This window comes from Ictalurus punctatus, chromosome 10 (genome assembly GCF_001660625.3).
Source record: "Ictalurus punctatus breed USDA103 chromosome 10, Coco_2.0, whole genome shotgun sequence".
Classification (NCBI taxonomy): domain Eukaryota; kingdom Metazoa; phylum Chordata; class Actinopteri; order Siluriformes; family Ictaluridae; genus Ictalurus; species Ictalurus punctatus.
Window position 1 is genome coordinate 8,902,203 of NC_030425.2, and position 26,423 is coordinate 8,928,625.

General features: G+C 38.1%; 3 protein-coding genes across 5 annotated transcripts in view; 2 read left to right on the forward strand and 1 right to left on the reverse strand.

Moving 5' to 3' along the window:
- The first annotated feature begins 233 nt into the window (after positions 1-233).
- On the forward strand, positions 234-4,224 carry plvapb (plasmalemma vesicle associated protein b). Of its 2 annotated transcripts, XM_047158169.2 has the most exons (6): positions 235-392; positions 486-749; positions 916-982; positions 1,078-1,724; positions 2,013-2,150; positions 3,470-4,224. In XM_047158169.2, exons 1-6 carry the CDS (start codon positions 363-365, stop codon positions 3,476-3,478), a joined length of 1,155 nt encoding a protein of 384 aa, XP_047014125.1. In that variant the 5' UTR covers positions 235-362; the 3' UTR covers positions 3,479-4,224. The 2 variants fall into 2 exon arrangements, with proteins under 2 accessions (XP_017334072.1, XP_047014125.1); XM_017478583.3 differs by having other exon boundaries at positions 234-749.
- Positions 4,225-6,985: 2,761 nt separating this feature from the next.
- gtpbp3 (GTP binding protein 3, mitochondrial) lies at positions 6,986-25,172 on the reverse strand. 2 transcript variants are annotated; one of them, XM_017478582.3, is made up of 9 exons: positions 24,943-25,172; positions 24,520-24,809; positions 22,877-22,963; positions 22,487-22,689; positions 18,309-18,381; positions 16,646-16,762; positions 13,649-13,814; positions 7,669-7,977; positions 6,986-7,237 (listed from the first exon to the last, which is right to left on the reverse strand). In XM_017478582.3, the coding sequence occupies exons 1-9, from the start codon at positions 24,990-24,992 to the stop codon at positions 7,006-7,008; spliced, it is 1,527 nt and encodes a 508-aa protein (XP_017334071.1). In that variant the 5' UTR covers positions 24,993-25,172; the 3' UTR covers positions 6,986-7,005. The 2 variants fall into 2 exon arrangements, with proteins under 2 accessions (XP_017334071.1, XP_017334070.1); XM_017478581.3 differs by having other exon boundaries at positions 16,619-16,762.
- ano8b (anoctamin 8b) overlaps positions 24,658-26,423 on the forward strand; it is a 40,204-nt gene continuing 38,438 nt past the window's right edge. The window contains exon 1 of the mRNA XM_047158168.2: positions 24,658-24,796. The gene's annotated coding sequence lies outside the window, so the exon portion shown is untranslated. The remainder of the gene's footprint in view (positions 24,797-26,423) is intronic.

Sequence of the window (26,423 nt, forward strand, 5' to 3'; positions counted from 1 at the left end):
GTTGTGTAGACTTTTTATATCCACTGTATGAACCTGACTGAATGTTGTGAATATGTCCACACTGAGTAGCCTAACTAGTTAACAGTCATATTCTGTGAGAGACATGGGGAATTGATGAGGTGTGCTGCTCTGCATATCTCCACAGCACAGTGTGAAGTAGAGATAACCACTTAGAGGAGGGTCAGGAAAGAGCTGCCTTGCAGGATGTGGACGGCAGCATGTATATAAGCACTGCAGCGATGCAAAACCTGGTAGTGTTTACATGGCACAAATGTAATTGGGAAGCATTTGCTAAGGCTTCAACTTCATAGTTTTGGAGACGTCAACGATTCATCTTGGCCGACGAACATTTTTTGGCAGAGATGTACAACAACAATTACACCCGGCCCAAGGTGGCATTGAAGGCTCAGGACATTCGCAGATCGAAGGGAAAAAGCTGTGGGTATTACTTACGCATCATCTTCTTCTTCTCTTCACTGATACAGTCTCTGATCATCGTGAGCCTGGTGCTCTTCTTGGTGTATGGACAGCCAGCAAAGAGTGCTGATGAGAAGAGGGTGGAGGAGCTGGAGCTGAGCTTCAGCAAGCTTTCGTCGGACAACACTAACCTGAGGAAAGAGAAAGCCGACCTCATTGCCATGCTTAAGACAAAGACGGCAGAGAAAGACGCAGCTGATAAAAAAGTGGTGAAAATTACAGCAGATTTGGATGCTGCCAAAGTTAATAACACAAAATGTTTGCAAGCACTAGTAAGTCTTCATTCATTTTGGCTTACAGCAAAAATGTCTTGACATACTGCAAGTTTCTTACATTTTGAGAATGTTCTATTACCATTGCAGAAGCAGAAGGATGAGATAGAATTAAGTGTAGTTGCGTGATCATTAAAATCAGTTGTTGTTTTTTTTTTTACCACAGGCTATTTGTAATAAACCACCTATAGTTCGGTGTCCAGGCACACTTATACCAAGCAGTGTTACAAATGGTAAGTTTTGACTGCTCATTACAATTCCACTGCATTAAGAATATATTGTGGGCTCAACTTAAAAGTATCTGAAATCCTAACCCTTCACTTTTCAGAACACGTGAGAACCTTACAGATTCTCTTGGACCAGCAGAAATCTCTGTATGCAATTCTCCAGGCCAATTTCAGTCAAACGGTGCAGAACCTCAGGTTCGATTTGGACAATGCAGTAAAAGATAAAAATAAGCACGAGATGGCCATGATCAAACTGAAACAAGAGAAGGATGACCTGACTTCTGAGCTTCAACTTTACAAAAAGAAGTGCAAAGAGGATTTTGTGATGTCGCTGCGAGGCATCCAGGATGTCACAACTGCCTTCCTCACCAAGATTGACAACCTCTTCCCTGACACCTTTACCTTCCACCTCACTTGTTCAAAGCAGCAAGAACAAATGCAGAAGATCCATGCAAACTGCACAAACCTTTCCCGGCAAGTAGAAGACAAGTTCCAGAACTACCTGAACTCAGTAGGCGATAAAGTCTCAGCCCTTCAGGCACGGAGCAGCCGACTGGAAGTTGAAAACAAACGCCTAACGTCTGACAATCAGAACTGCAGCCAGAGTCGTGCTCAGGATGCCGAGAAGTGCTTAAAACGTCTTCAGGAGGCCCAGGAAAGCCACGACAATCTGATGGAGTCACAACTGAACAGATATAAACAACTGCTCCAGGAAAAGCAGAGGCTGGACACTACATGTATAACAAAGGTAAGAAAGCCTTGAGCACTGAAGAAAAGATGCAACAGTAGTATCAGTTCGTCTGCTAGCAAATGTTTGCAGGTTTTTCCTCTGTCGTTTAGCTGTAGTAGACTTTAGACACAAAGCAAAATGTCTACGACTACACCACAAGTTCAGCTGTCATAACCTTATTAGACTTTTCAGATGAGCTGGATGACTAACAACCTTCTCAGGCCTATTTCGTTTTTTACTCATCTCACCAAGATAGCACGTCATGTTCATCCAAAGCTTAGCAAATTATCATCATTTGTCTTGCAGCCCCCTGTACCAAAACCGAATGGAATGGATCCTTACATGATATACGGACAGTCGGCCGGGAATCGGCTGGGACAGATGGGTGTCCCTGGATTACACACTGCAGTCCAAAGCAAACCAGGCAGCAGTCAACCACCAAAGGTACATAGCTACAGGTTTTCTTCTTATTGTTATTGTCTAAATTTTTTTCAACTGCCATAAAGCACTAAATGGCCCCGTCGGTCTTGAAGACTCACCCATGGCAGAAAAATGTCCAATCTTTAGAATGTTGTGACACCTGAGACGCCAGTAATGCTAAATAAACATCGATCAGCAATTAAATGTATTTCTTTGTTAAAAAAAAAACATTTTTTCTTATTATTAGACATTGGATTATGTTAAATATCTGCTGTACAAGTGCCTGTGAATGAGTTGTCACTAGGGATGCACTGAAATGAAAATTCTTGGCCGAAGCCGAATATAATGAAAAACTTGGCCGAAAGCCGAAGGCCGAATACGAACACGTTTTTTCGCGTTTTTTCCATTTATTTTGCCATTTTTTTCACCACTGCATAAATTAAATAGTCAAAATGTGCTTTTTACTATTTTGTCTTGCTTTTCAAAGAAAAAAATCAATTACAAAAACTACAATTTCAAAATATTTATTTAACACTGATCTTTTGTTTTGTTCATTCCAGCAGGCATAGGCTACCAACAAGGCACAATATAACTTTAAATAAATAAATTAGTAAAATATTTTGATGTGGTCATCTTTGAGCCCCCCTTGAATAGCCGATGTTAGGCCTGTAACTGACTGCTGAAAGAATGTAACACTCTGTAGCCTACAACTAAAAAGTGCATTAAAAAGTGCATTGACAAGAGTGCAAAAAATGGTTCTATTGGGTTCTATACAGCTAATTATATTGGGGATATGTACCGCTCGCGTCCCTGTACACCTCGCGGAGTATTATAGTAGATATAGGATTTGTCTGCCTGCCCTTAAATAAATGCGTCTTTACCTGCTTCCGTACTCTACCCCCTTACGTCTCGCGACGTGACAGAAACAAAACAAATGCACAGTAAACATCCGAAGAGCACGTAGCTGGTACACGTAGCTCTTGCATGTGCGAGACCCCTCATCGAGGTTGTGACATTCGCGCGTCTCACTCTGGTTGCTAGGCTATTTCATTAAACACGTCATTGTTCGGTCAAATTTATTCGGCCTTTTCACTTATTTTTTTTGCTATTTTCGGCCGAATATTTTCGGGTGCCGAACATTCAGTGCATCCCTAGTTGTTACTACAGAAACGTATCATTTGAGTTTGAGTTACAGAGCTGTTCTGCTATACAAAATGAAACATACTGTAATAGCATGGCAATTCATTGAGATTATTGAGATTTAAGGGTTCGAAGTCTACAAAATAATCAAAAATGTACATGTGGTTTGTGATTTGTCCTCAACCTTTTTATCTCTTGAACAGACCAGGTGAGGAGTAAGGAGCAAGGCGCGAGTGACACACAGTATATTTCTACTCCAGTCCAGTCTCAGAAGAACAGCTCAAAATTTGGGATTTTGAGGTTCTAACTTTCATGAGCTGAAGGTGAATTGTAAAAGTATTTGATGTGTAGACATTAATACTACTGTGACAGTATGAATCAGTTGAATGTATGAATACTCCATTGTACATGAATGTATTTTCAGTTCTTCAACAGTTGTACGTCGAACATGACGGTAACTATTTTGTGAAAAATAATAAAAAAATATATATATATATATATTTTTTTTTAAAGTATAAAGTGTCTCAGGGAAGTGTGAAAATGGCCAAGACTACTTTTCAGAGCTGGCCGAATAAACTTCACTGTGAACTTTACAATAGAATGTAAAATTATAAATTATAAAGTTATACTGTTGTTAACAATGCAAGCTTACCATTTAGCCTTAAATATCCTGCAAAGGCTGGGGTAAAAGCAATCCGAACAAGAGCCAATTACACATGTTGTATTGTACATATTTTCTTGATATTAAAATATTTAAATATGTATGTTCCTGTATTTGTTTAAAGCATATTCATCTTCAGTCCTTGTTTATTTTCTAAATCATGTGACTTTGTAAATACTATTGAATACAGTTGATAAAATAATAAATCACAATTATTTCATTACAGAATCATAAAAATATTTGTCTACACTTGATTTGTCAGTGACCTGCACATAAATAAAATATTACAGAATTTTAGATATTCTTCTTATACTTGCCATATAATCACTTCATAATTCATAATTGATACATGGTGTCATTTTCCAGGATGTTTACTTTATCTAAAACAGTTTGTATTTTGTATTTTGAAATCATGATGTGCTCATAACTGTGTCTCATATCTCACCAGAAAATACAAGCATCCAAAACCAGAATTCTATGCAGCAGTTATATGTGCATACAGAACATATTCACTCTCGAGTTATTTCTCTTTTTGCTGTGTTGCACATTAAGTACATAAGAATGGGATTTTCAGCTTGTTTTAAAGCGACTCTCTACATAAATCAAATTAAATCCACTACTTAGATGTCCTCAGAATTATTGAAAAAAATTGAATCTATACGCTTGATTGAGAAGTATTCACAGCCCCAGAGTCAACTTCATTGTCCTTTTGCAGCAATTACAGCTTTTCGTTGTCTTGCATGTGTCTCTCTGAGATTTGCACAGTTTGATTTTGGCATTTTCTTTCATTCCCCAATGCAAATTTATTACAACTCTCCTAAATTAGATGGAGAATGTTGGTGGACAGCAATTTTCAGGTCATGCCACAGATTTTCAATTGGATTTAAGTCTGGGCTTTGACGCTCACTTTGGACTTCCAAAAGGAATAGATAAAAATCCAGTTCTAATATACTTACATTTGTTTTTGTAATACAGTTTAAAAATAAACAAGCAAGCAAATAAAGAAATAATCACTGGGGGGTGAAAACTTTCTGGATGCACTGTATCTAAACCAGAGTCATGAAACCACAATTTTGCATAATACTCCCGTTAGTCACTTTAACAGTAAATTGCTCAGCATGATTAATAGACAATATCTGAATCATTTTTAAGTGAAAGTTTTAATTTAATTTTGCTACATTATTTCTTGTTTGCATTTTTACTTCGCTAAAGATGAACACCAGCCTTTATTCAAGTGCAGTACACCACAGTTACTCTCTTAACTTTTGTTTTTAGTAACTATATTTGTATAACCTTAAACATCATTCTTAAGGAAGACGGATGTCAGTTCATTCTTCATCCTAGGACCGAGGACCATCTGTTTTATGAATTGAAGTACAGTACATACTTTGCTTGCAGAAACTGTGTGGTGTGATTTGTGAGACCTTCTAACCTCTGTTAAGTCCTGCAGAGGGCTGAGCACAGCATGACGTCATTGCGATGAATAGTAGGAAAAGGTGAGGGTACAGCGTGCTGCCTTAAGCGCCTTTCCATCGTGCACAAGGCAATGCCATCAGAGCGGTGAAGAGTTCAACAAAGGAGCATAAATATTTAAATGAAGGTCGGATTGACAGGAGAACAAAGGCCTGTGGGAGCCCCCATTAAGTTGTTTGCTTCCTCTACAGTCGAAAGATCATCCAAAATGTTCGTTGAATCAAAAAGGCATACGTAGCATTTTCATTTAACCCCTAAAATACCAAAAAAAAAATACTTCCTATCCTAAGGTGAAAAAATAAACTATTATGATAAATACCTATAACTTGGAATGCTGTAACCGTTAGATCGTTTTCATTGTTAAATTGGATATTATTATTATGCACTTTTTAAATCCCCTTTGCCATAATTCTCATAAACATCTGAGTCTTGTGTACAAATCTGCTTCATATTTAGCCTATTTTGCATATTGTGTCTGACACTACATATGTTTATCATGTTTACATTTTCATGGTTGGCATAATCCAGAGCGAGTTACACAAGTGCTTGGAAGTCTTTATCAATAAATACATCCTGTTTACAAAATTATTACACATCAAGGGCCTGTTTTTGTGGTATTCACCACTTCAAATGTCTAAATGTGTTTAATAACTCCCAGTTCATGAGTTGCGGCAATATCTACGTTTACATGCACATCAATATTCCGATATTAATCGGAATTTGGCAATATTCTGATTAGTATCGAGTCATCGACCCCCAAAATTCTGATTCCCACCCCTTGAATATGCCTGTTTTAATCTGAAATTTGTTGCATGTAATCACCTTATTCAGAAAATCCACTGAAAGGAGATCTATGCGCATGCTCAGCCCACTAAGAATTGTGGGTGCTAACAGATGCTTAGCTGTAGGCTAATGGCAACCCGGGCATACTTACAACAACCACGTATACAGGAATACTCTAATGCCTGTACGCCTATAAACATCGTATTCAGAATATGGCTGCAACCCGAATATAGACCTGAAACGGAGCGTGATGTGCATGTAAACGTAGCTAGTGTTGATATTGCTCACTATGGCAGTACCCCTCAAAGTTGGATTTGTACGCGATGCTAAGCGCAATTACAATGACGTTTTGGTCATATGGAGTCTTTTATTAGTACTTCACCAGCACATTTGAGGCACATTTTTCACAAATATTTGCTCTAATTGTTTGTATGAAACGCGTGCTAACTAAATCACAAGCGTAGCATCCATATTACTCAGTTGCTTAGCAACGGTGTAGCAAAAGTATTCTTTCGACTTTCTCAATCACTTGAGCAGCATATAATAAGGTCACGGTCCCCTCTAACAAATACAAATTCACAAGTTCTGCTTGAATACACCATAATAGTACTGCTTATTTTTGGATTAGTTTTAAATGGTTTAATTTGCTCTTACTAGTGAAATCTTACCAAAAAGGCTGGATACATATTTTAAACAGCAAATAGGACCACAGCTACTGCTTTAAAGAATCTGAACCACATAACTTCATTTGGTGTATTTAAAGTGGTTTAAAATGGTCCGTTAACATGAAATCAGACATAAGGACTGTGAACAGTGCTGTATTTATTTCCCAATGCAAAAATCTCTAAAGATCACATCCAAGATCTCTTCAGTGCCAACCTTGCCAGTGATTCTACCCAGGCAGGTAAGGCCTAATCGCAGTCCCTCTGCGGCCAGCGCCAGGTCCACATCTCTGTACTTATGATATTGACTCAAGGCCTCAATGCTCTTTTGCAGGTTAGTCCGATGGCGGGTCTGAGTTAGACTCGGGCTGCCGACCAGCGGATCCGCACACCTTGGAATAAAGGGAGAAAAGGGAGAAAAGGGAGAAAAGGGATGGTATTATGTGTAAGTGAAGGCTTGTAGTTGGATTACGTTGAGCTAAAATTTTATAAACATGGCATGTGCACAAGGCTTTAAGTTCAACGATATTAATCCAGTATAGAAAACACAAAACATTTCATCAATAACTGAAATGATGAAGATCAACTCCGTGTTCAGATCTAGTGTTTTGAAAATATGAAAAACTGAACTTGAAAAACTTGAATTTTTCATTTTACCCCTTTGTTGCATGATGTCATTATGAATATACAGAAGTTTCCACCATAAGCAAGGTTAACCTGATATAAAATAATATTTTTGAAATATTTCCATTCAGGTTATCTCATGTGCAGATCCAAATCTGCATAAAACACAGGAACAGAAACCTCACATTGCTTCACTTACATTGTCTTAACTCTCTCCTGCAACATTTTCAAGAAATCAGTCAGTCCTGCTCCGGTACTGCACGACAGAATACTGACTGCAGCCGCAGTGAACGCGTCACTGAGGGCTCTCTGGATGATGCTCATGTGTTCATTAGGCAAGAGGTCACTTTTGTTAATGATCAGGAGACACTGCTGCACGTGACCCTGCTCCATCTTTTTTGGCAGCACATTGTTGAGGTAGTCGTTCAGGAAACCTGGCACCATCCGAGGCTCCTGAGGAAGCTGTGTCGAGTCGACGACCACCAGTGTCAGATCTGCCACTTCCACCCTATAGACAGGAGATTTAAAAAAATGCTTATTCTTTCTAAAACACTTCTGCCTTGTCGATTATGGCTTCTACTTGCGACCTGACCAGTATGACAACTTTATCCCCAATAAGATACTACTTTTAATAACTTAAAGATCCTAGATCCAATATGATCCATTTCACACAGATGTTGTTTGAGGTGTTACAGGAAAAGTAGCATATTCCTAAAACAGACTTCTTTAAATACTTTTAGATAAGACACCTTGCTCAGATTAGACATGGTAGTCTCAGTTTGAAGACTTCTGACTTTTTGGACAACTTTTTTCTTAAGAAGGCTGAACATGAATAATATTTTTTTTTTTAAATAGTTGGCTTTTTTTCATATTGGGACAAGCAAACATTTGATCATCTTTTAAACAGTGCATATTAATGAAGTATACACTTTATCAAATGACACACAAGACTGACATTTTGTAGTAATTTTCACAATTTAAATGAACAAAAGAACAGATCGGTCACATGGAAAAAGTAAGCACACCCCTACATTTATCACACCTTCAAATGCATAAAATCAGAATCGGGTGTTGAAGATCGGGTGCCAGTGATGAGAACCTGCTTAGGGAGTGCAGGTGGAACCGGTCTTATTTATACCCCTCTCATATCTAGTGTCTGGTGTTCCCTTTGTTATTGAGGTGTGTGGTTTCATCATACCAAGATCTAAAGAGTTCTGTAAGGCCTTCATAAAAAAGGTTGTGGATGCCTATGGGTTTGGCAACGGATCTAAGAAGATCTAAAAAATACATCATTCCACTGTAAGGAAAATTGTCTACAAATGGCGTAGTTTTCAAATGACTGCTAATTCGTCCAAAACTGGCCGTCCCAGCAAATTCAGCCCAAGAGCAGACTGTCTGATGCAAAAAGAAGTCTCCAAGAACCCCAAAATTTCATCACATGATCTGCAGTAAGTCTTGTAACTGTTGGTGTCAAAGTGCGTGCTTCTACAATCAGAAACAGAGTGTGCAAATTTTACCTACATGGCAGGTGTGCCTGGAAAAAGCCTTTGCTGTCTAAAAAGAACATTAGAGCAAGACTACAGTTTGCCAGTGAGTATATAGGCTAAGAGTAGGTCTTTTGGAATAATATGCTTTAGACAGATGAATTAAAGAAGCTGTTTGGCCACAGTAACAGCAGACATGTTTGGCACAGACCAAAGACAGCTTTTCAGGAGAAACACCTCATACCAACTGTAGAGCATGGTGGTGGAAATGTTATGGTTTGGGGTTGCTTCGCTGCCTCAGGGACTGGACAGCTTGCATTCATTGATTCATCTATCAAAGAGTGTTTGAAGATAATGTGAAGCCATCTGACTAAGTTGAAGTTGAATTGAAAGTGGACCTTTCAACAGGACAATGATCCTAAGCACACTAGCAAATCCACCAAGGAATGGCTCTAAAAGAAGAAATGGAGGATTATGGAATGGCCTAGTCAAAGCCCAGATTTGAAACCCATTGAAATGTTGTGGGGGGATTTGAAACAGGCAGGACATGCAAGAAAACCCTCAAACAAATTGAAACTGAAAGAATATTGCATGGAAGAGTGGTCAAAAATTCCAACAAGCTGATGTCAGAATATTGTTGATACATGTTGAATATATGTTGAATAAATAATTGAAAACGATCATTTTCCTTGTGGTTTTGTTCAAGTATATCAACTTTATTAATAGACACTGTTTCAAAAATGATCAAATGTTTGCTCATCCAAATATGTCAAAAAAGCCAACAATTTCCATGGGGTGTACATATTTCTTCACATGACCGTATCTGTGAGAAATGATCTATTATATGCAAGCAGAAGGTCACAGCTTCCCCATCAACATGTCTATTGGGAATATTTTCCCCTTCGCTGCTGAAATGTTCAGATGTTAATAAAACCTTGTTGATGCTGGGCAGATCAGCAAAGAGATCATGATGAAATGGGTTGGCCCTGAACCACCTTTAATTAAGGATCAGCTGATTTTGATTAAGGAAGTCATACCTCTGGAAAAACTAGGTATATATGTATTAAAAGGTCAATCTGATTTATTTCGTAAACTGTGGGCAGATCCCCTGAAAGGTCTTGGCATAGCCTGCAAGTTTACTGTGTACCATTGAATGTCATTGTATTCATTGTGTAATACTGGAATTTTGATTATAACCACACTGCTCTTATCTCATCCCGCTGCTCCTTTTATTTTTCATTTTCCCCCCTCCTTCCTCTCCTACTCAGCACTGAGATCTTCAGGGAGCATTCTTTATTTTAGGAAACTATTTATGCTCTTTGTACTGGTTCATGCTCTCTATAAAAGGTACCATTTAAATTTGCATATTGTGTCAGACTCTACATATGTTTATCATGTTTACATTTTCCCACAAAAAGCTAGACACTTAGGGAGGAAGTTTTATGGCTGCTATTAAGAGTTGCAACAGATGCTGGGAAAATTTATTTTATTGATATTTCTCATATTACCTTCTAATGGACTTCCATATTTCTTGTGTGTACTTACATTGCCTTAAACATTAATTCAAGGTTAAAATACTACAACAATGATTGTAGCGTTTTAACCTTGGATGACTGAGAGAGAACGTTATTCTTCCGGTCCGTAAGCATATTTGTTGTGCACAGTGTCTGTGTAGAGCTTAAAGGAAAACTCCACCCTGGAACACATTAAACGTGTTTATAATAAAATATTTGTGATGTGCTTAGCAAGCATGATACTAACTTGATGGTTGATGGTGTATGTGTTATTGCTGTGAGAACTTAATGGCTGTGTGCCAGACTGACGTCACAGGGGAACAGTGCTAGCAAAGTTATAATGTCGTTTGATAGAGAGGAGAAAAAAATCAGTTATACCAAAGATAAAGGGATAACGATTAGGTTTTTGCTGTTAGCTCCTATAAACAAAGATTTTCCAGCAATGTTCAAAGTCAAGTAAACGACTAAAATTCGACTCATCAATCCACAGAATATTCTCCCAAAAGGTCTGAGGATCATCAAGGTGTAGTTTGTAAAAATTCAGATGAACATTAATGTTCTTCTGGGTTAGCAGTGGTTTTCATATCACCACTCTTCTATGGATGACATTTTTGCCCAGTGTCTTTCTGATAGTGGAGTCATGAACAGTGGCCTTAATTGATGCAAGAGCGGCCTGTAGGTCCTTTGATGTTGTCCTTGGCTCTTTTGTGATTTCCTGGATGAGTCGTTGCTGTGCTCTTGGAGGAATTTTGGAAGGTCGACACTTCTGCTATGGTTCACTACTGTGCCGAGTTTTTCCATTTGGAGATAATGACTCTCACTGTGGTTCTTTGGAGTCCCAGAGCCTTTGAAATAGCTTTGTAACGTTTCCCAGATTGATGCATTTCAATCACCTTCTTCCTCATCGTTTCTGGAATTTCTTTCAACTTTGGCATAGTGTGTTACTGGATAAGATCTTTTAACCAACTTCATGCTGTTGAAAAAGTTCTATTTAAGTGTTGATTTTATTGTACAGAGTTTGCAGTAATCAGGCCCGGTTGTGTCGAGTCCAGCTGAACCCCATTATGAATGCAGTTTCATAGATTTGGGGAATTAGTAACTACAGGGGCAAATATATTTTCACACAGGCCCAGTTGGTATTAGATAACTTTTTTGCTTCAATAAATAACATTTTCATTTAAAAACTGTAGTTTAAGTCATTTCCACCACGAAGTACAAACACTAACTATACAGAGAACTGCATAAAGAACGCTCTCCAAAATTTACATCACTGAAGTCTCTACTTCCTGGTCAGGGAGCTGACGAACAAATCTCACTGGCCAATGAGAGTAAATCGCTGTTAAACCCCACCCACACAAGAGGTTTGTGCCAGAATGAACGTAAAATTGTGGAGTGTAAACGAAACCTTTGAAAGCGTGAACAAAAACTCTGGCAGTGCATTCATAAATCATGAAGAGCGAAAAGAAAGAATTTGAAGACTATGTAAAATTCCACTGTTTTCAGTTTCGGTGTGTTTTTCTTCTCTCATTGTATAGGTTTGTCCGTTTCTTGGAAAGTTACGTTCGATACTTCTGGCACAAATGTAATTCCATTATTTACCAGATGATAATCACAATGGCTTTGTTGGAGGACGGCAGTATCATGGAAGTTGAAACTTTGGAAGCTGATCTGTTTGAGTGTAGAGGCGAGAGCTAATTCCCATCATCACCGTGTAGTTGAATGGCATTTTAGATATTGTAGAAAAGCATTTACCAAAGGGAAAATAGACCAACATGCAGACGAAAGTTTAAGGCAAAAAAAGTCTATTAATTTTCAATTTTGTTATAAAATCCCCTCTTCATCTCCCTCCACTGGCTTCCTGTAGCCGCCCGTATCAAATTCAAGGCCTTGATGCTCACCTACAAGACCTTGTCTGGAACAGCACCCTCCTACCTCAACTCCCTCCTCAAGGCTTACGTTCCCTCACGCAATCTGCGATCGATTAATGACCGATGCTTAGTAGTGCCTTCTCAGCGTGGCTCAAGATCCCTTTCCAGAACCTTCACACTAACTGTCCCTCAGTGGTGGAATGAACTTCCAACCTCAATCCGGACCACAGAATCTCTCACCATCTTCAAAAAACAGCTCAAGACGCACCTCTTCCGTGAACACTTAACTAACCCAATAAAAAACAAACAAACGAAACAAACACCTTACTCTGGCTCTTACACCTCTACTCTGTGCACTTTGCTTTTCTAGAACTCAATTTAAAGATCTTGTACTGTAGCACTACTTTGTTCTCTGCTTGATACATCACTTTGCTTGTATTTCCTCATTTGTAAGTCGCTTTGGATAAAAGCGTCCGCTAAATGAATAAATGGAAATGTAAAATAAATCTTGGACACCATTGAAGATATATTCATTATAAGTCATTACAAGTAGATTTTTCCTTTCATCTTGATGTCTGAGTACCAATGTGTGTAATTCTGTTAACCCCTACATGACCCCCTCAGTGTGTGTGCTTCAATATGTCCCAATAAATAGTTTGTTGGTTGTTCACAACAGCAGTGAAGACTATTCCTCTACAGAATATTGAAAGAGACCTCATCAGACCGTACCAGTGCTTTCATGGTGTGAATTCCACTAATACCACTAAGTGAGTGGAATCTCAAAATCAACTGATTTTATCAGGTAGTCACAAAATATGTGCATCATAATATGTACAGGTAAACGCACTGCATGAACGTGATTTCATTAGATTACAGTCAAATAAAGCTACAACCTCTAACCCTGTGTCGCACCCTAACCACTCCCTGTATGAAAGATTCTATGCAATGTTTTTAGATAAATGTGCATTTATGGTTTCCCCTCTGTCAACGCTACAAAATATACGCCTAGTACACCTGTACTCTCATCTTTGCTTTCTTTTTTTTTTAATTATTAAAGCTGGATATCTATTACATAAACACTGCATAACCTATACTTCCATTACATAACAATTTAACAAAGCAGAGCGCAGGAAATATACCTGAGGTGAAATTTCAAAATCATTGTTTCCACTCACACTAAGGAAAAGCCAAAGAGTTTGCTTCCTTCCACCGGCCATTTTAAAAAATGTGCCATATTTATAAAATGTCAGTGTGTTTAAATTTGACACAGTGTTGTTTATATTACTCACCATTTTCCCACAAGCTGTTCTTACCTTTTCAGGGCACGCTGGACGCCCTCTCGCTCCACGCTGTCATCTGTCTCCCTCAAACCTGCCGTGTCACTCAACAGGACCGGAAAACCTCCGATGTCCAGTGGCGTCTCCACAACGTCTCTGGTGGTCCCTGCTATAGGAGACACAATAGCTGCAGGACGTTGGCCTGTGGTAAAACACACACACACACAGAGAGAGAGAGAGAGAGAGAGAGAGAGAGAGAGAGAGAGAGAGAGAGAGAGAGAGAGAGAGAGAGAGAGAGAGAGAGAGAAACACATAAGGAGAATACTCATACTGTTCTCATATATGTATATGTGAGTGTGAGATTTTTACATGTACATATCTTAATGTTTTTGTTTGTTTTCTTAAACACTATATCCCAGTATTAATGACAAAAATAAAAAGAACAAGCTCTACAAGTCTGAGCCGGACTGGAAACAATAACAGGAATAAAACTGGGAACTAATGAATGCAGGTCACTCAGGGCAGGAAACCCAGCGATATCCACACACCCTGTCCTGCACCCTTGCTCCTGTCATTACTGATCTATGTGCCAGAGATGGAAAACACTATCTACACTGATTAGATAAGCTTCAAGACCCTATATTATTATCATCATCATCATCATCATCATTTATTCACTTCCTTCAAAGTTTTCAATTAATGCTAAAAATAAAAACAAAAACTTGAACAGCATCATTTGTTTTTCTTTTTATTCCTCAGTTTACTTCCAGTAACTTAGTAAATTTACACTATACTATTTACATAGTATATCATAAAAGCAGAATATTTTAGAAAGGTAAAAACCTTAAAATGCTCAAAAGTATTTATATATTTTTTTATAAGCATCCATATATAAATATGATATACTAGAAAAGAAGAGGCAACTGGAACAGCAGATAGAACCTCACATTGCAGTCCATTTTATCCTGCATGGATAAGCTGTTTTTGAGCTGCCTATGCATTTTTCGAAACTCTCCTGCTCGTTTACAGTGTTACAGAGGCAGAGGAAGGAGATGTGGCCCGAGTAACTGCTGCCTAGAGTTGTTATGTCTAGCGATATTTCAGACACAGATTTATCCAAATAATCCCGAAAAGGAAACTTCGACCTACTTCATAAAACAATTGCAGGATTTCACCTCTAGACTGAGAATCGCTCGTCTGATTTGTAAGGAAACACGTTTACAAACCGATGATGCTTAACATTTCTCCAACACGTCACAACAGGACGTTCATCTCAAGTACAGACAGTGACTCATTTGTATATTTCACAGGCCACCTTGTGACATTTCTGCCAAATGACTAATGGGTTAAAGACATCTCTAAGGTTAGCCTTTAGACAGAGTAGTGTGAGAACAGTAGAACTTGTTCTTCATTCATGGAATAACTCATTGTTCAGCCGCAAATATCTCCGAAGCGGAAACATGGAAAAATAGGATGAAGATGGTGGTCTTCTAAATAGTTTGGAGGGAATCTCTGCATAATTACCATCCGGCTCTCGTCTCAGCCAGAGCAGCTTATTGTTTAAAACTTCACAGACAGGAACATGAATAATATTCATTTCTATTTCAACTCAATTGATCTAAATCTACAATTCTCAAATTCCCCCAGACTTTAGTTGCAATCTGAAATGTGCTGCACCATCTTATGCTACGTAATAAGAGATGTTTCCATGTGGTTGGCCTTCTGATCTAAATCAGTTTTAACTGGCGGGTTGGAAAATATGCATAGCAGAAGCAGAACTTTGTATTTCACAGGTCTTCAATATAATTACATTTTGTGAAATTATAAACTCCAAAAGTTGTGATAGTAGTGACTATAATTCATAACTCATAAAGCTCTGTGGTATTTGAATTGGTATGATGTGTTAAGTCTTGTAATGACTATGCGGGGCACGGTGGTTAGCACGTTTGTCTCGCACCTCCAGGGTTCGATTCCCACCTCCGCCCTGTGTGTTCCTACCTCAGTGCATGACATGCGATGTAGTGTGATTGGCATCTCTAAATAGTCTATGGTGTGAGAATGTGTGTGTGATTGTGCCTATCTGTCCAGGGTGTTTCCCCGCCTTGTGCCCCAAGTTCCCTGGGATAGGCTCCAGGCTCCCCGTGACCTTGTGTAAGATAAACGTTACAGAAAATGGACAAATGGATGGACTATGTTCGGAGCGTAAGCACGGTACCATTTAAATGAACCACATTGTGGCCATTTAACCAAATTAAGCAAATGTACCTGGAGTTGAAAAAGCGAAAGCGTAGATAATATGCCGAAATTTGTCGCAATTAAAAGTGGAAGTATCTTGCCAAAAAATGTACTCAAGTGAAAGTTTTAAAAAAAAGTTGCTTTTAAATTTACTCAGTGTTTTTAACTAATGTTTAAGTAATGTGATCTTTTCATGTAAACACTAACTTTTACTAATGTATTTAAAACCATTTTAAAACAACCCCGCTTTATCATATTTGTCATATGCATATACTCATATGCAAAGACCAATGCTATTTAGTCTTTCCCATGAATTAATCAAAAGTAAAACATCGTGTAAATAACCAAATTTTACCATTAGCTAGAATTTGACTTCCTCTCTAGCCGGTTAAGTTAGACAACATGTTAACTCAGACACATTGTTAGCTACAGCGCTAACTACATTCTGCTACAGCAGATGACGATTTGGTATGAGTTTTTTTCTACACTGATGGACTTGATTGGATGTTAAACTGAAATGATTGGATGCTAAACTTAATCCACTGGATTGATATATAGCATACGGTCATTAGCTTTGTATTTGTAAAGATTACACTGAAGGTCCAAAAAAAAGAAATAATAATAATAAACGTCTAAAAAATGTTGGAAATGTAATTAAGAAAGAGTACGAGCATTCAATTTCAATAATACTCTAGCAAAGTATAAAAGCATCACATTGCAACTCAGGAAACCAGGCATTTATGTACATCAATACCACAAACTGCTTCTTACACAGTAGATTGAAAAGGCTGCTCTTGCCCGCATTGGTGGATCCTGCGATCACCACATGTACACCGCTGCGCAGTCGCTCGCCTCTCCGCTCATCAGAGAGATGCGTCTGTATTTCCACTTGCAGCTTGGATACTGCCGTGTCCACTGCATGGATAGAAATAAAAGCGCTGCATGAGAAGATTAAACATCCAACTATGACAGTTTTAATGAGTCAGAATTGTGGCAGGTGTTCTCAAACTAGGGGTCGCAATCCCACGTGGGGTCGCTTGATTTACAAATGGGGGTCATAGGAGAACCTCAATCTCCTCTTTTGTTTCATGCATTTATTTTACAAATTCCTATTAGAAACACTGAAGGCAGATTGTGTGTGTGCGGTAATATTTTCAAATGTTTTCGGGAGTCACATTCACATTTAAATGACTAGGGTACGTGTTACTTATCTTGATCTTGGGCCTTCTTGTATTGTGTCTCAAAACGGCATACTTATGTATTATTCTAGACTGTCACTGAGTGCTAACACTACTTTCATGTGTTTGAATTTTAAAAACCTCTCACGTAGCCTTCAAACCTACCGAAAGGTCCGTTTTGTCTACCGGTCTTCCGGATTATGAAATACTTTTGAATGTTAAGGTCAGAGTTTTCGATTTGAGAGGCAGCTCGTGACGTTAATCATGATGATGGCGGAAAGCTTTAAAGAGAAACAGAGCTTGTCGGTCTGTTGAACATTACTGTGCATGAAATCATGAAAGTTTACAGTTCGTCTGGAAAACCTTCGAGAGAAAGTTTGACGGAGCGTGGCGTCTAGCGAATGAGGCTTTTAAATCGTCCAGGTGTATATAAGATTCGCAGACAGGTGTGTGAACAATGCTTCTTGCATTACTACTTCTTCTGCAAAATCATGTGTCAAGTATCAACCAGGTTTCTCTGCTTTTCATCACACCACCACGGCACGGTTAATTTTCCTAGAACTACACAACATACTAGTGATTCAGTGCAGATTCGTAATATTAATTACTTTGGGGTGATTTTTGGATCTGTTGTGAACTTCAGGTATTATTTCACACGTTTTTTTTTAAATATTGAACGGAAATGAAACTTTAAGCCAAATATCATTTGAGTCGTTCAACCCCTTTTGGATAGCAGTGCAAATTAAATTATAATGTGTGTAGCATAAATAATACCTAGACTATCAACTGCTGTTTTTATGCCAATTCTTATATGCCAGTGCTGTAGCAAGCAAAATCTTTTAAACTTCAATTTAAAGCCAGTTTCCTTTTGCACTTCAGCTTCTAGCCACTGCCAGCCAAGCTGATGTCACTCAGAGGAAGGAGATGGACTGTGACAGCCTTGTTCCTTGACGCACTACAAAGTCCCAAAATTCTCTTGAGAAACAGCTCACAACACAAATACAATGTGTCCCTGCCTAATACAGATGCAAGGGAAATGATAACAGGTACACTGAGCACATGGATATGATAGTTATTTTGTATTACAAAGCTGCTTTGAGACTTTCATTTGTCAATTTCTCCATGAGGAAACTAACATTTCAGCACTTGGACTCCAATACTATTTCCATGCAGTGGATGTGGAGCAGACTCCCTGGTGCAAACAGGAAGTTTCTCCATTTTGTACTAGGAAAATAAGCCTTAAGTGTTTTGTTTTGGGGGTTTTTCAAGATTTGGAGACGCACCTTGATTTAAGACTCCATCCTCTATGAGCTCACCCTCACTGAAGTCAATGAAAGCCTCCACGTGCGCTAAACACTGCAATTGAACGAAAAACATCTCGTTATGGTCCAAAATAAAAAGCCGCGCGTGGTTTCCTTATCCTCACACTCCAAATTTGTAAAAATCCACCAACTCATAAAACCAATTAAGACCCTTTTCCCTGCAAATAAGTGTTCACTTTTTTATAAATTTCACTTTGACTTTTCTTTAGGTAGAATTTACCCCACATGAACACTTCTGTTTCTATGCCGTGGTCATTGTGAGAGCAGAGAAAACTAACATACTGGCTTTAAGTATCACAAGCTAAAGAGCTGGACTATATCCAAATGGTGGGATGTTTTTGCAGACCTCCCAGGAAAGGTTGGGAAACACAAACAAAAAAAGATTACACAACCCTAAAACACAACCGCTGCCAACAACAGCACTGTAACTACTGCTTTTTCTGATTATTTTCCACATCACCCAGTATATTGCAAATCATTTATTCATTACAAACTAGTCTACATAGCTTAATTAATTATGACATGCACTACTACCTATTAAAGACTCCAAGCCCCCCCCCGCACCCCCTCCGAAGTGGGTACACAATCCAAAATTGTAATTATTTTACCTTCATACCAACCAAGAAAACTTTGGCACTTCTTATCAGGACACTGAATTGATTATCAAAACTCTCCAAAGCTTTACAACATTAAACTTCAATCATCTCATATATATCACCTAATATATATATATATATATATATATATATATATATATATATATATATATATATATATATATATATTATATATATATATATATATATTATATATATAATTATAATTATATAATTTAAAAAAATTATATATATATATATATATATATATATATATATATATATATATATATATATATATATATATATATATAATTTTTTTAAAAGCCCTTTAGGTGTCAAGTCTCAATGAGTAAACCAACTTCTCAAAGATAATGCGATAATATTTTGAGTCACCTAGATAAATAATAAAATAAAATGAATAATATATAAATAAATAAAAATGTGACTTCATTCAGTAAGGCATTCTTCATTTCTTTTGCATTTGTTGGGTTGATAACTAAAAGGAAACTACTTAGTAGTCAAACAGTGCTCAAATATAGACACATCTAAAAGGCTTAAGAAAAGTATCCACGTTCTTATTCCAAAGTGTCCCCAGGCCACTATGTAATCTGCAAAGGCACCAGGCAGTAAAGTTCCTGCAGGAGTTCTGTTGGACCATTCAACATGTGTGTTTTGGAGTTACACAATTCTTCTGTACGAGACCAGTGAGCCACCCTGTCACTCAAGTCCCTCAGGAACATAAGAGAGTCTGGTGTACACCCATGGCAGGATTTCCTGCCTGCCGAGCTGTGCTCTTCACCTACTGAATAGTTCTGGGTAAGATCCAAAACACAAACACAAACAGGCAGGAGACAAGCAGAACACACACACACACACATATATATACAAAACCAGCTACTTTTGGGGGGGGGGGACCCTGAAATAGTAACAGCTTTACATTACGGAAGCCCTAAGCGGTCATGCATTATTAATTTTTTTGTTGTTGTTTTCTCATGATCTCGACTTAATTGTCTCGTGATCTCGACATAACAAAAAGTTTTTTTCTCACAACGATGTCATTTTATCCAGAGAAAATCTCCTGCTTTGTGAATGGGACTGGTGTTACATGCATGTTGGCATCTTCTCCATCATCACTGTAATAATTCCCCGCTGTAGAGATGGACTTTATCTCCGCATTAAGAGAGAGGGGTGTGTCCCCTTCTCAAGTGTGGGACACTAATGTGGAAGTCGTCAGTCCTGCAGGGATGAGGTGTTTTTGTAGACCACCACGGAAGTTAGCATCACCCTGATTCCCTCCACAAAAAGCCAATAGGATTTTTCCACTGGCTTTTGGATTATTGTAGAAAATAAACTGTGAGCAACAAAAGTTTATGATTCTTACATGTTTCGTTCATTAAGATAAGATTCATAAGATTTTAAAGCCTAATTACACTCGCCAGAAGTAAAAAGCTAATGTTAAGCTATAAACGATCTACACCACGGTCGCATGACTTCAACGTCACCACCGATACGCTTCCGACAACTATTTCAATCTTTATTTTTAAAAAAACAATACAATTGGAAAATACTATAAATTGATAAATCTACAAGTTGGGAAGTTTGAGTTGCGAGTGCGAGTATAAACACAACGAGGCTGTAGTAGATGAGTTTTCCTCTTCGGCGTGATGACGTTTAATGTCCGCAACAACCTCTGTAGTCCCATTTAGCTACGTGTTAGCAACCGTCTTTTTCCAGACATGTAAAAGCTTTTTAAAAAATCCTGAGTGGGGTATTACTGATGTATTTTATGGCGTAGTATAAAAAGTGAACATATATTGAGCTTGTCTTAACTGCAGACCTTATTTCAGGCATTTAACCAAAAAACCCATTGACTTCGGGATGATAGATACACAGGAACATTTCCTGTGCACATCCACATCCAGTACACAGGAAAATTAAGTCGAGATCACGAGAAAACAACAGAAAAAAAATTAATCATGCACGGCCGCTTAGGGCTTCCGTATTACATTATTTTAAAACTACTTTTACTTTTCTTTTTAAATATATATTATACAAAGACATTTTAATGTGTGCTCCTACAAACATACAAGCACACTTTCATTCTTACTGCTGTTTGATATGTTATTAGAAACACTGATGGTTTTAGTCCGACACCGCCACCTGTTGTTGGTGTATTAAAATATCAGATCATGAACTGCAAAATGCATTTTTATAAAACATAAAATACAGGGTGTCCCAAAAGTCTCCATACATAGAAGACGATGTTTCCCAGCACCATGTTGGTTGTGTCTTCGTCAGTGGATGTTCGTGGGCATCCGCTTCTCGGTCGGTCCACAACACTTCCAGTCTTTTCGAATTTGTTAATAAGTTTGGTAACAGTGTCATGTTTCCTGTGCAGCTTCCCGGTCCAGCCATGAGAATGATTTCAATACATTCTTCTTTTGTCAAAGGCTTGCTTAAAGGCTATCTTGAAAATACATATATATAATATAAACCAAGTATGAAAAATTTTGGAAGACATTTTGCTAAAATATGCTCATTTCCCCCCTATCTATGGAGACTTTTGGGAGACCCGGTAGTTCTGATTTTAAAATCTGATTGGCTGATCTTCATTCAAAGCTGGTGTAAAATCCTCAATATAGGCACACTTGTGAACATCACAGAAATTGAATTCTGTGTAAATGCACAAGGTTTTAAGCCAAAAAAGCTGTTACACTAGGGCCACTCTTTCGTCAAATGGAGTGCGCTAATCCTTGCCCATTATGTTGCAACCAAAGTTAACAAACTACATTAAACTTGCATATGGGGACAAAATGTTCATTGCAAACTTTATTAAAAAATGAATCTAAATATTTATTGAACACTGGATTTTATATATATATAATTAAAAAATGATGCCGTTATCAAAGGTAAGGCAGTTTTAAGCATTCTGCTGTGCACTGTGTCTAAGCACTCCCTTACCCATGATTAAAAAAATCAGTCTCTTGCGGCTCATTGCTGCACAAGACAACGTGAAACAGAAATACATGTGCAATTTTTTTCTTCCCCAACATGATATACTGAATTTCCAAGGCAAATAAAATATTTAGGTGAATGTGACTGGATCAGAACCTGACCCAGGGCTTATGAAATGTGGTCGTGGACATACCTTTGCTGTTATCATTTTAATCCTACCTGTCACAGGATGCAAAAAAGTTGCTGCACATTAGGGACAAATAAATGTGATTATTACTGATGTCTTCTGTACAATCTAACACAGGACAAGTGCTAACAAGGGAAAGAGGTCAGTTCTGAATTCAGGTTGTCTTTAAAGAGGTGCCAGTAGTGTTAGCAGTATTCAGACTGGGCCACTGAGATGTTACTGATACTGAGGTTCCAGAGAAGTGCAAAAGTTTCTACCCCCATGGAAAAATAAACCTTTATTCTTGAAAAAATTCCAAGCATAATGTGCGTCAAAAAATAATATACTAAACCACAGACACACGGTCTGTATGTTTGAACACACCTGACTCTGTTGTCGTCTTTAGAAACATTACATACATGCTTAAGATGCTGACTCCAGTCATTGTAGAGGCGACCGAGGTCCCCTGCCATCTGCCGGAGAGCTTGTCTCCTCTGAGCTTCCGTCTCTGCATGGATCAAATCCCCCAAGCCCTCTACTTCAGTCAAATCCAACTTTCCAGCATGGAACGCGCGTCGGGTAAACTCACCTGCCTCGGCAGGCCTCAGTCCAGGCAGGCTACCTAAAATGCAAATACAAAAAAATGGAGTTTAAAGATAAACGTTAATTACCTGTTATTGCCATCTTGTGGATAAAAAGGTTCACAGCACTCAGTCCACAGAAAAGCCCACACTTCTGGTTCCAGCAGCATTTCATTCATCACACTGCATTAAATCCTATGAACGTTTCATGAAAGATGAGAGTCATACCCAGGGCTTGTAGAACACCATTAATGACAGCAGGTCCTCCATGTATGTGAAACTCAGCACTGTCCTCTCCAGTGAAACTGTGAGGGCCTGAAGGAAACCACAAAGTACATAGTTGGTCAATTGGCCCAGATGAGAAAAAGGTTTTAATGACATTCACGTCATGCAGCAAATAATTTTTGACCAACATTAACCCATGTCACAACAAGCACTCACCAGTGTTTTAAATGCATATTTTAACTGCATAATTTATGTTATGATTTTTGTTCAAATCATGCAGCCCTACTATGAGGTGCATGTTAAATCAAGAACGGAGCTAAAATGTCAAGTAACACTGGCTAATATATAATAATTCATTCATACGGTTAAGTGCAAAAGTTTGCATAGCCTTGCTGCAAAACTGCCATTTAATGTGAGTTTTTATGTTCCTTTATTATAATAACCAACAAGTAGAACTCGAAGCCAAGTGTTGACAGAGATGCCACCACCACCACCAAGTCCAGTCCTTCTTGTTATTAATTTGTATGCATCAAATAACCTCAAAATATACTTCAAACAGGAAGGAAGCTATTGAAGAAAAACTAAGCGTGGACTTTTAGGACAGCACGGTGGTACAGTGTTGCCAGATCACAGCTCCAGGATCCCTGGTTCAATCCTTAGCTTGGGTTACTGTCAGTGTGGAGTTCTATTTCATAAAAATATACCAATAGGTGAAATGGCATCTATAAATTGCCCCTAGGTGTGAATGTGTGTGTATGGTACTGGTATTCCAAGGGGGTGTAAAATTTTAAGCAGGATGATCGGTGTAAATTGTTATTATTTTGTCTTCTGGGAAACATGTAAATATCCTATGTAGCTTCTGAAGGGCAGTACTAAATTTAAAAAAAAAAAAAAAAAAAGATCTTTAATATAAAAAATAATAAATTACACCAATAAAATAATAAATTACACCAATCATCCTGCTTGAAAGTTTACACCCCCCAGGCTCTTAATGTATCGTGTTGCCTTCTTGAGCATCAGTGAATGTTTGCAGCTTTTGTAATAGTCGTGTACGAGTCCCTCAGTCATCCTCAGTGTGAAAAGATGGATCTCATCATCATATAGAGACTGTTGGAAATGGGTCAAACATACAGAAGATGCTGGAAAAGCAAAGAATGTGCAGGACCTGGAGGATTTTTCAGAAGAACAGTTTAACTGCTCAGGACAAACAAGGGACTCATGAACAACTCTCACAAAACGACACACGGTATTAAGAATCGAGCGTATGTAAACTTTTGAACTGTTTCATTTGTGTAAATTCATTATTGTTATTATTGTGTTTTGTGGACTATGTGTAAACAACTGTTATGTGAAATTGCTTATTGAGGGCAGAACTAAATTTTAAAAATGCAATTTTTATGAGCCCTATTTTTTTATTATAAATTTTTTATCATTAATTATAATCATTTTGCAGATTCTGGATGGTGTAAATTTAATTTAATTTTTTTTTTTTTTTTTTTTTTTTTAAAGACCTCAACTATTTAAGGTGACAAAGATTCTCATAAGCATGAAGCAAAGTAACATTATATTTTGTCCATAACCTGCAGCAATACAACATCCCAGAGGATGAAGTCTTATCCCCACACATCACGATCCTGATCACGCACCTGGGAACCACAGGACAAGGCCCCGGTCCAGCAGCTCCTTAGATGCGGGGTGTGTGATGTTGCGGAGGAGCGCAGTGCGGGGAATCAGCGCGCGCTTCAGGCCGGTCAGAGCGCGCACAGCTCCGGTTGCATCTGGTCCGCTCACACGCACCACTGCTACTCCACACCGACCTCTACCAGAAGACAACGCGAAGATCGTGTCCTCAAAGCCAGGGGCAGGTCTACTGCACACGGGTCTAACAGGGCAAGCCCGACCAAAGACGACAGGACACCTGAGGTACACTCGTGGCCTAGGGAATTAAACATGTACATTCTCCATAAGGTTTATGAAGGTGCTCATCATCCGGGGGTTTTAACGTAATAGCGATCGGACTTTTAAAAATGCATAGGCTACTATAAATCCGATCGACGGATCTCACAAACCTTGTGACATTTTTATACAGGGCAATCCTCCAGCAGCCGGCAAGCGCCATGGTAGGCGTCTGGTATTTCTGTTAAAGATGCTATTTGCTTAAGATTAAAAAAATACAATATATGAATGTTATTCTAGTTGGAGCACTCATAGATAGATTTAACACTGTCACTTTTTAGACTGAATTACAACTCTAAATACATGTACCAGAAACTACAAAAAAAAAAAAAAAAAAAAAAAAAAAAAACATCCAACACGTGCACGTGAAAACCCGTCTTCCTGTTTAAAATCCAATGAGGTCGCTGTTATTTTGTTTTTTGTGAATTTCATTGGTCCGCGTCGCCATGACGTGAATTTCTAGACAGCTCTAATTCGTTGTTAATGCCGTCAATCAAATTCAATTCCCGCCTCTGTGCGTCCTCATAAAGTATCCGTATTGACACTTCAAATGTAAATATGGACAGATCCGGTTCATTAGAAAAAGAATATAAAAAAAAGAAAAAAAAAACCCTACAGATAGTATCTATGGCTTTGCGAAGTCTCTTTTTAAAAATACTTAATAACGAGGGCGTGTCGTCTCGTTTATTTTTTAACAATTCATCAATTTATTAGTGTTACTGTCTGATAAATTCATACAAATATCTAATGACATCGTGATTCCGGTACAAATTATTTCTTTTATTATTGTTACTTGGAAATAAGCTAAAAAGTTGTAACCCAACATGTACAAAATGACTTTACAAAAAAAATTATCAAAATTTTTAAAAGTAAGAATTTTTTTTTTTTTTTTTTTTTAAAGAGAGAAACATTTTATCTCGTTTTTCATCCCATGGGTTTGCTTACATTAATATCATGAGGATTTATTGGCAAAATAAAATATTATGAACGGGCTACAGGAAATAATAGCCTATACCAAGCACCTGGGCAATAAAACACATGAAGGATGAGGTGGGAGAACAGCAGGATCCCAGAGCTCATTCAGCATGGTGCATTCTCTGCAGAGGTGGTAAGGCATGAGGATGGTGAGTAAGCAGAAATTATGTGGCTTGTCTTCCTCTCAGCAGTGAGGGGAGGGTTGCTTAGTATCTACACAGCAATAGGGACAGAAATATGTATGGTCCTGTCAATAGCTAGCAGTTTTGAGCATGATTTTAGATATCCAGTCTACTGCATGACTATTGCCACATAAAGCTCCTGGTGTTATTTTAGCCTTACAGTAGCATTACACTGCACGTGCAGTCTCTTGCCATAGTGCTGCTGTACAGCAGGCTGATAGCTCTTTTCTTCATACAGTGCTGTGAAAAAGTATTTGCCCCCATCCTGATGTCTTCTGTTTTTGTGTATATCTCATACTATATTGTTTCAGAAATTAAAACACAGTCTAAGATAAAAAACAATGGCAACCTGAGTAGACACCAAATACAAATTTCAAAATGATAATGCTATTTATTGAAGCAAACAAAAACTTATCCAATACCAACTGGGCCTGTGT